Source organism: Cariama cristata, unplaced genomic scaffold (assembly GCF_000690535.1).
Source record: "Cariama cristata isolate BGI_N322 unplaced genomic scaffold, ASM69053v1 scaffold7843, whole genome shotgun sequence".
Taxonomy (NCBI): Eukaryota; Metazoa; Chordata; class Aves; order Cariamiformes; family Cariamidae; genus Cariama; species Cariama cristata.
In genome coordinates, this window is record NW_009606644.1 from 19,496 (window position 1) to 30,950 (window position 11,455).

Here is an 11,455-nt window from a genome sequence, read left to right on the forward strand (position 1 = left end):
GCCCGGGCAAGCTTGTCACAAGCAACCACAGAGGATTTGAGAAAGGAAATACAGTGTCTCCTTAGCATCTTAAACACAAACTGAGAACTCTTACAGCATTTATTTTTCATGGTTATCTGATGTCTAAGTAAAGTCTTATGCATCCAGACACACATACACATGCTAACAGCATGGCAAAATAGAACATCTAAAGGCTCTCCATGGCTTGTTCCCTTTTTTTATTACATGCCTCTACAGAAGGAATACCAGCCTGCCAGAAACTAACAACTAACTGGGCTTCACTGGGAATGCTAACTTCCTCTACACTCCAAACAGGAGTGCTCAAAGCCTAAAGCAGAAATCTGTCGCCGTCTGATGCTGCAGCAATAACAAAAGCCCATGCAACTCCTTCACTTAAGCAGTGTGCCTTAAATTACCTACAATTTTCCTAGAAGCTATTTATTTCCGGGGAGACAAGATAGACAAATATTTTTATTTTTTTTTTTAACAAATATGACACAGCAAAGTAACATGACTTCTTAAGGAAGTCCTTTATTAAAGGAGTGGATTTATTTTTTAAAAATAGTTATTGCTATTAGAAAGGGATGATTCCAAGGTCCAGGACAAACATCAACTACATTACCCCGAAGGAAGTAACATTCTTCACCTACTCACTTCCTCTCTAGGCTCATCTTTGTGGATGTAAACATTTTATAAGACAATATTGTAAGTCACCTCCACATGATCTCAGACATTCATCTGATTTATTGTTGACATTTCTAGGTGTGATGTCTATCTGTCCTTCAGCAGTTCCCTTCCAGTTTGATATCTGAACATTCCATTTACAAACTTAGATAACTGAATAAAAAGTTAATTTAAAACATTAATTCAGGAAAAAGAAAATTGTGAAAAGGATTTGACAAAGTTAAAGAGAGGCAATTATCCAGTCAAATACTGAAATGCAGTGTTATTTTTCACATAAACACTGAGCACCTTGGCTGAGAAACAGAGTCCACAAGATGAATTCAGGGCATGGTTGATAGAATCCTTGAAATAAGGGTATCTTCCACCAAATAAACATAGCATCTAAACCTTTCAAGTGTTCTTCATCATACATGCATACACACCACTAGTGATAGGTAGCCGCAACATGATTTTTGAGCACATTCTATATAAGAACATTATTCAGTTTCTTTTCTTTGCTAGAGATTGAGAGGCTTACTGTTAGGTACTGCCTTGTCAGAACACAGATGGTAAAAAACCAGCAGGTAAAACACACTAGTCCCTTTCAAAAACCAGGCCAACTCTTCAACTGCTTATTTCCACCAAGGGTAACAAGTTATGCCAGTTAAGGAACTACTCCAAAATAAGCAGTTTTCCTCTGGCCTACTTTCATTTAAATAGAACTGCAGGTTCCAACCACTCAGTTAACTGTCAATAGCAGAAAAATATATAAACACATTACAAATATCAGAGAGTAAAGCAAATATCTTAGGAAAACCTAAAGCAAGCAACACCATCCTTACCTTGCTGCTGCTGCTAAGAGGTTCTTGGCATTAGGAGCTCCAGGATCAACAGACAGAGACTTGGCAGCTAGTAACAGCTTGCTGGAAGCCATAGAGATGCTCTTGAGGTTACCTATTACTTGAATCTGGTCCTCTTTAGTCTGGAAAGCCACAACAGCACAACATTAAGTGCAGAGTTTGCAATAAAGACTGTGTGCTAAAAACACATTTGGAAACCCAGTTTGTTTATCCATTTGAAACCATTGACATGCAGTGGACCATATTCCAGAGAAGGACATGGACCAAAGCCTCTGTTCATCTGGACAGGTGCCTCTAGCTTCACTTACATAACAGAAAAAAGAAATCCCTATAACAAATAGCTTGGTTTCTAACAATGGCAGTATTCACAAATGAGCAACGAAGAAACTTTATTACTTGTTGAACAACGCTTTTGTTGTCAAGACTCTCATGTGTCTCTGCCTGGCACAACTGATCCACATTATTCAGTCAGTGTACACTCTCTGTGTTCTAGCATCCTCTCTGTAACCCACAGGCTCTCTAGCATCTAACTCAGATTACTCACACCAAAAGATCCCCCCCAGAAAGACCTCTATCCCACTAAAACACGTTTCTATAAGACTACTTAGGTAAACATTCTGACTTGAATGTTCTATTACTTATTTTAAGCCACTACTTGAAAAGGAAAACTTGCATATACATACAATTACAGGGAAATACTGCATTATCTCAGGAAATAGTTGTAACTAGATTCTTCTGTCAATGATCAGTAGAAGTGAATCCATTCTTTCTAACAGTCTGTTCAGGATTTTATGTAAAGAGGTTGTATATTACTCAGCTGATGTGAATAGCTTTTACTCTATATTTATATTCTGCTTCCTCCCTACCCCAACATTTTGCTGGGCATCCAAAATGCCTGGTATTGCTTCTGTTCAGGCCAAATAACTAGACACAGACAGAAGGCATCCTCTTTCGAAAGATCAGCCATTAATAAATAAGATGGTTATCATGCCTGGTGTCAGCAGGATAAGGAAATCCGCAAGGGCCACAAGGTCATCAGCAACTGGAATTCTCTTTTCAAGTAGCTATTTGCAGTATCACATCTACCCTTGCCTTCACTGAACTTCCTCAAACAAAATATTCTAAAAGTCAATGAGGCCCATGGCTAAAAAGATAGTCAGGTACCTAACTCCTACTCGATTTCAGAGAATCAAGTGATGTTTGGTGCCTAACTAAGAGACCAAGGATCTGGAACTGGAATGATTAAGTTTTGATTGAGAATAATGATCAGTCACTATCCGATCTCTCTACTCGGCTCTATCTACAAAGCATCTGCTCTATAGAGATGCTTCATAAATGAGTTCAAAGGACTGGCACACTCAAGACATTCTGGCTAGTTGTCTTTTGGCAATCATTTCTTAGGTTTGCAAGTTCCTCCTACTAACTAGGGCAAAACAGTCTGCAGATTCTTTTTTCTGCAAGTCCTCCTAGCTCTCCTGGTACAGGACACTTTTTTTATATGCTGACATTTGTTATGCTAAATCATTTCCAAGTGACCAATTAGTGTTATTCAGTACACCTAAACCCAGTAAGATAAAGTGAAGGCGATACCTCCAACTTCAAATGAGTACTTAGACTACTAGGGATATGCCAGGTAATACGTGACAACATTGGTGATTGTCACTGAGCTCATCAGAATAGAACTCAGCCAGATTTTAAACCACCGAACAGAACTCCAAAGTGCTTGCTGTTAGATCCATGGCATTTTAGCCAGTCCTCTTCAAATGCTTGCTCCACTCCGTAGCAGGTCCACAGCAGCATGCACCATAGAGAAATATCAAGTCTGGATTTTAAATGCGTCTTTTCCTCCCTCTACTTAAAGCATTTGAAAATTAGCAAAGAAAGGTACTACATTTTGAACAGTGTTCACATAAATTATGCTCCATGGTAGTTCTACCAAAATAGAAGCAATCCTTCCCATAAGCTTTAAGAGGTTCAGCACACCTTTGTACCTTCAGATATACAGCTCAAATTAGTTAACAGCCCAAACTAGACAGAAGAGTACGAAGTCGTATTTCTGACTGGGCACAGGAACAAATACCAGTATCCTGCATAAAACGCAAATGCTGAATTGACTTCACTCTGGTTAACCAGTTATGGATGACTGCTTCATAACAAACATCACCTGTCATATTTGGATAGGCTCACACTAGCACATTGTACTGTGCTACTAGATAACCAACATACTGCACTGCAAGATGCTATGCCCAAACTAATCCTTGGTCCCAATTAGCAAGATAAAAAACTTACTTGTGCTTGGCCAGCCATTTCAATACCAGCATCAAGAAATTCATCAAAATCATCACTGAATTTTCCAGAGGCTGCAGCCAGTTCCCCACTTTGGCCCCGTGTAGCATGGACAACTTCTCCTGCTGACTGATTCAGGTCTGCTGCTGCCTGGTTCAGTTCACTCTGAGCTTCTTGAAATGACTTAGAACTTGGAGGCAGCTGTAAGAGACCAAGTGTTGTATTTTATTGTCTGTCATGTCACACCAACCCTTCATGACTAGAAAGTTCAATACAATTCAAGAACACTAAATCCAATACAGTAGTGAGCTTCACATACAAGTTAGAATGCAGTACTGCAACTGGACTGCAAGTGATTCAGTTCCGAATGCAGAACAGTTCAACTATGGGATAGCCATCAACCAGAAATCTACACAGTGATCTTAGTCCTGGTTTTTCTTTCAAGGGACAGACAAGTACTTAAGCCTTTCAAGGGACAGAGATGACAATAGCTATTTTATGGTTCAACTACGAAATCTGAAGTGATGAACTCAGTGGCAAAAGTTGGAGAATTCTGGTCTCCAAGTCATCATTCACTTCCAGAAACAAGCTTTCCAGAACACCACACAAGCATTGGCAGCTCTTCACAATGACTCTAAACTTCTGACTTGGTTTTACCAAAAGGCATTGCACAAACATATCAAAATACAATTCCTCCTTCATTCACAGGGTAGCAGGATCACTGGCAGATGCAGAAAAAAGTTGTTCAAATCATATAACCTTCTGGCAAATTACCAGTGCACAAAGGGTTTTTTTTGACACGGATGCAGTTAAACAGAAATATAACAATTCTTCTCCTTGCACAAAACGACCATAGATGCACCAAACTTTTTTTTTGACTGACCGCAATGCTCCTTAAACTGAACTGATCACTCAGGTGAGAGATGGATTAATTTTCTAATTTTCATATTCTTCAAAACGTTACGTCATGGTTGGCATTTTCAAAAAAAAAAATCTAATGGTGATCTATGACAACAACTTTAATATTGCCTTCACAAGCTACAGACACATTTCACCTTTTCCATAAACTACAAGAACACCATTTCAGGCAAAATAGCAGTTACTTAAAGTTGCATAAACTTAAACCAAAACTGATATGAAGTATACTTAGGGCACATTTACTAGATAATAATTTGACACATCGGGAACCCAGATCTGCTTTTCAGTTCTCTGAAATTTATTTCTTTGTTAAAAGACATCTCACCGAATCAACAAGGAGCTTCTTGCTAGATTCCCCGATACTCTTCAAGGCCACATCCACATCCTTTTGTCCAGGCAGACAATTCACACAGTTATTCAAGGAGTGAGACACTGCTTTTGCCACCTACACATAATTAAACACATCCATATCAAGAAGGGCTTGAGTGGTCATTTATCTAATAGAAGGCACATTCTATAGCCAGCAATTCGTACATTCTGACTCTAACAAGACCATTTTTGAGGCTTGCAGCTTTCTCTGTTTGCTCACTCATAGTCTAGCAGTAGTCATTATTCATGCTCACACATTTGATACAAGAATGTTGGTAAGGCAGCTTCACAACTGCTCCTGGCACCTGGGATAAAGGCTGCAGCACTGCAAATGAGGGAATGCCCCTGAAGTTACCCATACAGTAACCACAGAAATCCTTTGCATGCTATATTTTTCTCTAAGATCTGATTAAAATAAATGTCTTGTCGTAAAAAAATTATTTAACATACGAGCCAATTACAGAACTTTTCAAATCAGTAAAAAAGAACCTGTTACTCCTTAAAGTCTTCAAAAGCAGTGATGCCACACGCGTAGAAAACATGCATTCACTTTCTGAATATAACATGAATACAGATCCTTCATTTGATAATAATCAGTTTAACAGTTGTTTCATTTTTGCACTCAAGCAGCCTACTCAAGTATGTTGTGGGTAAAAGACCTTAACTGCATCTCTGTATAAGTTTATTTTTCTAAAAGATGACTAAAATATCACACTTCGCACCATCTGCATTGTTTAACATAAGCATGATGTTACTGTCCGATAGCTGATGGAAGGAATGGAAAGCTGACATTCCCGCATTCCATTGCAGCCTTATTTTCTGTTGCTCTCTCTCATTATGTAACGCTGTCTTCTAAGTAATTTCACTGGGTGTTTGATAATTCATGTAGCTGCTCAAGCCACAACTTACCTGGGCTAATCTCTGCTGACTGTCTGCATCACCTGGTGCAGCCAGGGCCTGCTTTGCCTCCTGAATAAGCATAGCAGAGCCTTCCATGACATCCCTTGCTGAATCCAACATTGCATGTGCTGCCACAGGGTCAGTAGTAGATGCTGCAACTCCTCGTGCTGCCTGAGCCAAGGTCTTCAAAGCCTGAGCAGTTTCTCTGGCAGCAACTCCTATGTTCAGATTTCATCAAGGATTCTATTAGTACTTTTAAAGATGATCTTTGTATTTTATGACAGATGAATTTGCAGGTAATGATCCCATTGAAAAATAACACTGCCAACGCAGTTTAAAAGAAAATCTTCAAACATGAACACATTTGAAATACACAGCACCATTTGCCTAGAGAAATGCTTGTAGTGAAGCCATGAAGTAAATATTATACCCAAAAGACCACATTCCAGGCACAGCTCTACATCAGTGACTAAATCTTAGTGAAGCACTGAAAAAGAAGAAAAACTAAAACCTAGAAATGAGGAAAACCTCATACTCCAAGCTATGGGGGAAGTGATTATCTGCAAGAGTGGTGTACATGACTTCAGAGCCACAGCATCTCTGCTGCTTCTGAAAATGCAACTTTGGATTTTTTAGAGAATAAACACAGCAATAGCTTAAGTTCAAGCAATTAAAAAAATTAACGAAATCATTAGGAGTGATACAAGTTTATATAACCTAACATCACTGTGAGTACAAGCACATAATAATAACTGAGTGAAGTCACAGAGGATGTCATAAAATTAGTTTCTGTGGTCTGCCTGGCCAACGTTATAGGACATTCATCAGCTCTAGTGCTAAGGCATACAACTGTATGAATAATGGTCCCATTCTTCTATTTTTGAAATTTAATTCAGCCCTTAATGAAAACCAATATAAAATAGTCTTGTAAAAGACCTTAATTAGCACATAGTCTAGTCAACAACATATGCAATTAATGTAGGTGGTATATTTTGAGTGATGTTAAAATCATGCTATTCTTACCAAAAAAAATCTATAGAAAAAAGTTAACATTTCCTGTACAAGACCTCTTGGTTACCCATATTTAGGCATTAAGAATGTTCTAATATCTCTATGGGAAATGGTTAGAAAGCTGGTACATCACAACCAAATACAACCCACAAAGTAGCCATGTTAGTATTTTAACACCAGTGCTTTTTAACATTCTCTCTTCCAATCAGCTCAACATTTTTAAACACAGAAACTTCAGAAGATAATGAAAAACAAGGGATATTATATGTCAAAGTAAAGCCAAGCTAGGCAGAAAACCAGTACTGCCCACATTGCAGTTACAATCTTTCTATTTGACAAAGCACAGACAGCTTTCTACATTCTTAATTTAAAGAAAATTTCAGGAAAAATACCCACACTTGGGTTTGGTGTTTTTTTTTTTTTTTTAGAAGGTACTTACTGGTACTCTAAGTAAGTTTGACTTAATTTATCACAGCACCACAAAATAAAATGGTCTGATTGTTTTCCTTTCAGTTTGTTGCTGCTTTCATCCTCTACAACGACTTTCAGTACAAAGTGAAAAGAAACTTACTGTGATAGTTGCAGACAAGAGGGAATTATTAAATAGTAAGTATAAGCTGTAAAGAATTTTTATCAGAGAAACAGCAGAATGTCATAATACCTGAAAACACTCAGTGCTTGCTTGAGCACACAACAGTTTTTGCATAACAAGACAGTATAAGATAGAAAATAGTTATATGAGTTTTGAAAAGGAACTCATTGCTTTGTAGGATGTCCCAACCAAACAGCTCTTATAGTTTGATGTTAAAAGAGCTACTAGATTCAATTACTCAGTATCAGCTACAAGTATCTGTATTCCTTCGTCAGATACCCAGTGCTAATTTCTGTACAACTATGTGATAGAAACACAAGCCATCTTAGTGCAATTACATCTGCTTCAAATGAAAGCAACTGTAAGTTATGTAGCTCTGATGCAACTATACCCAATGAAGTTGTAATTGCCATAATGCCTTTCATCAGTAATATTTAAAAAAAAATCCTACGGTAGCATTTGCATCAACAGTTGTCATTTCTTACAAAATATAAGAAGAGAGAACATTTTACCATCTAAGAGTAAACCTTTTTTCCCTCCTGCAAGGAGCATTTTCCTTATTAAGGTGTTTTTCGTTTCTAAAAGTACAGGTACAAATACAAATTGCAGAATCTGTGCACCCACATTCCCTGTTTGTTTTAATTCAAACTATGCAAGTGTGAATAATGAATCAGAGAGACCAGCTGCATTATACATGTAAACCAGCACATTATTCACACTGGCAATTTCTAGTAACTTGCCACAATTCACTATCAGCACTACAAAAAAAATAGTAATTCCTTGATTTAAGTAGTGTGTGATAACAAAACCTTCTATCAAGTATTTTACAGAAAGCAGATGTTTTGCAGAGACATCATGAATAAAACACTACCTGTGTAGTGCTCGTTGCCTTGAGCAGCACAAGTTAACAACTGGGCCATTGAAGAACCAACTGCTTTGGATGTACTTCCCAGGTCCTGAGTGCATTTCTCAAGCTGTGAAAAATTGCAAAGGACAAAAGTCTTTGTTTAAGCTAAAGTAAAACACACTTGTTTTTTAAATATTACTAAAAAATTCCTCATTCCACAAAATCCAAGCTTTTACCCTCAGCTACCAAACACACACACAGTTTCTCTGAAACATGACTAGCATGTTTTCCCTGTCCAGAGTGAAATAAATTAACATATTGGGTAATAAGAACAATGAAACTATCAATACCTTCATCTGAGGAGAATGAGGTTTTTGCCAGATAAAACATTTCACTTTCTAAGCCTACCAGGACTTGCAGTCTTAGAACTATAGAGTTCTCATCTTGGTCTCTATTGAAAAGAAATTATTTTTGACAAGAAAAGACCAAAATACTGCTGCTACTAAATTGTAATTTGTACAATAGAGAAGGAGGCTTCACAATCCTATGAGTAATTCTGCTACAGAACATGCTTCTGGTGTAGCAGGAATATATACTCTTTTTAGGAGAATTAGTGCAAAATATTATCAGTATCAGCATTATACAAAGCCTTACAACTTGTTTTGCCTCTAATTAAAATTTTTAACAGCTAACTTAGTTTGTTTTTAAATGAAGAACATCCTTGCTCAATTACAGTTTCTCCTGGGAGAGGTTTTAACTGTCCATCCACAGCTGCCATCTTTGCATCTTGCAGTTCATTTTTGAGTGTCTGGACTGTATTCAAAGCAGAATCAATTTCCATTGGGCCACATGCTTCATGAGCCTATTCAGAAATCAGATCAATATCACTGTTAGCAGCTGTAAGCTTCTCTCAGAAACAGTAAAATGCTTCAGATATAATCTCCCCCTCCCAAATTATTGCTCTCATGATTTTAGAGGCCATTGTGGGCATTCCAAGTGTTAGACATCATGGATTCCAAACTCCAGCACAATATCCTTAGCTTGTGAATAGAATAACACATGGTTAAGAGCCACCAGGGGAATGAGATGTACTTAGCTTGCATACGCATAGCTTTACACTAGACAGTCCAGGTACTGAGAAAATAACTGGTGTGGTCTGGACTTAACTTTTAACAAAAAACCTAACTATGCATTGTGACTAAAGTCACATCGAACCCTCTGATGTGGCAGCCCACAATCATCAGTATCCAAGCTGGAAATTTTAACATTAGCTCAGGTGTAGCCACCTATATGCTACAACCCTGGTTTTGGGCCTCAGTGTACACAAAAAAGCACAGACTTTCCACCGATTTTTTTAAACTCGTACATAGTTTAGAAATCTGCATGTGAAACACAGATAGCCTCTCCTTCCCTGAATTTTAGAGATGATAGCTCCAGTTCACAATCACAACATTCACCACAGCAGTGCTGTATCTGGGTTCTCCCCAGTTTGGCAGGTGCATCAGACATGCTCCCCTTTCCCTGCTCTTCTTCAGATATAACAGCAACTCAGAGCTTTGATGTGCTGCTCTGTGTATACCTTCCTCCTGTCTTTCTGGTAGGGAAAGGGTAGCACAAGCTTTTCAGTTTTCTTGCCACTTCTCCATCCCCTTTCCACTATGACAAAGAAGCCTCCTGGGAGTCTGAGCAAACCCTAAGCAACACTAAGAAGTGAACACTGCCTTGAGGGAGACATGGTTGACCAAGCAAGAGTGAGCCTGTGGCCACCACGCAAGCGATCTTGCTTTAGCTGATTAAAACTAGTATTTATTTACCTTTTGGGAGGCGGTTCGTAGTTCAGCTAAGCTGGTAGCAAGATTCTTTGCACACTGACTTAGCTGCATTGCTGCTGCTTGATCAGTCACAGTGGGGACTGCAGCTTTAGCAGATGCCACCATTTTACTTCCAGGCTGTTCAAAGAAGAGCAGTAAACACAATTGGTTTTACTAGCTCATTTTCTTTAAAGAAGGCTTAGGATTCAATAAACGAACTGCTTTCTCCATTCACACACACATGAGGTTTCTAGATCGTCTGTAATAACCCGTTCATGCACTTCCCTGCTCCTTAACCGTACACATTCTAGATTCCAACCTTTTATTAATATGCTGCACCCTGTCATAATTCCATACTGCAGTGTCCTCTGCAGCAGGACTCATTTGTGCTTTACTAGTACAATGACTACTTCATTGGTACTAATGTCTGCCTGAGACCTTTGAGTACTCACATAGACTATTTAAAAAATATCTTAATGTGCAGTTTTGCCACTCAGCATCCGTGTAGTACAAGCAAGTCCAGGTGGTGCAGATGGCAAATTTATCTCAGTGTTTCTAAATATTAAACTCTGCTGAAATTCTGTAAATTAAAACTGTAATTCAGCCAATGATCCCTCACAAGGTTTGCTGCTAATACAATTAAAATACTTTGCTGATTCTCACCATCACCATGGTACACACATACAGCCAGAGGGGAGATGGATCATTTTAATAAATCCAGAAGGAACCATGTAGGAAAATACTCAGAGTGAGAGCATGGTTTGTGGTATCTCTGCCTACATAAGACCATAAAGAACCTGCTAACAGCAGCCACATTTAAGGCAGGACTAACCAGTGCCAAGTAATGATTATGTTATTACCTAGAGAATTAGTTTCTCATGTTTGTTTCTTGTAATGTCAACAATGAACCGAATAGTTCTGTTATCAGTGCTTAATATTTTTTTAAGATGTTTTGGAAGAAGCACAGAGTTAAATTTTGCGTTTTGTTTGAAACTTTGATCAAGATCCATTGTGTATGCAGGCTAGTATCTAAAAAACCATGGCAATATTCACTTTTATTTTTGAAGAATTCTGGAGCTTGTTGCTGCAACACCAATTTTACCTTCACTGAAAAAGGTTACAACAGCTGGGGTCTCACATATTCAGATCTCTGCTTAGAAAGATGATGAGTTCTCTTCATTTTATTCTTTAAACTCTT

At 38.2% G+C, this 11,455-nt stretch overlaps 1 protein-coding gene across 1 annotated transcript in view; it reads right to left on the reverse strand.

The window, feature by feature from the left end:
- Positions 1–11,455, reverse strand: part of LOC104158719 (talin-2-like) — a gene marked incomplete at its 3' end in the record, with an annotated part of 33,553 nt that overhangs the window by 17,906 nt on the left and 4,192 nt on the right. Inside the window, exons 4-10 of the mRNA XM_009696443.1 lie at positions 10,261–10,395; positions 9,180–9,308; positions 8,471–8,573; positions 6,006–6,214; positions 5,053–5,172; positions 3,813–4,010; positions 1,506–1,645 (exon numbers count right to left, since the gene is read on the reverse strand). Of these exons, the coding sequence (XP_009694745.1) occupies positions 1,506–1,645; positions 3,813–4,010; positions 5,053–5,172; positions 6,006–6,214; positions 8,471–8,573; positions 9,180–9,308; positions 10,261–10,395 (1,034 nt within the window). The remainder of the gene's footprint in view (positions 1–1,505; positions 1,646–3,812; positions 4,011–5,052; positions 5,173–6,005; positions 6,215–8,470; positions 8,574–9,179; positions 9,309–10,260; positions 10,396–11,455) is intronic.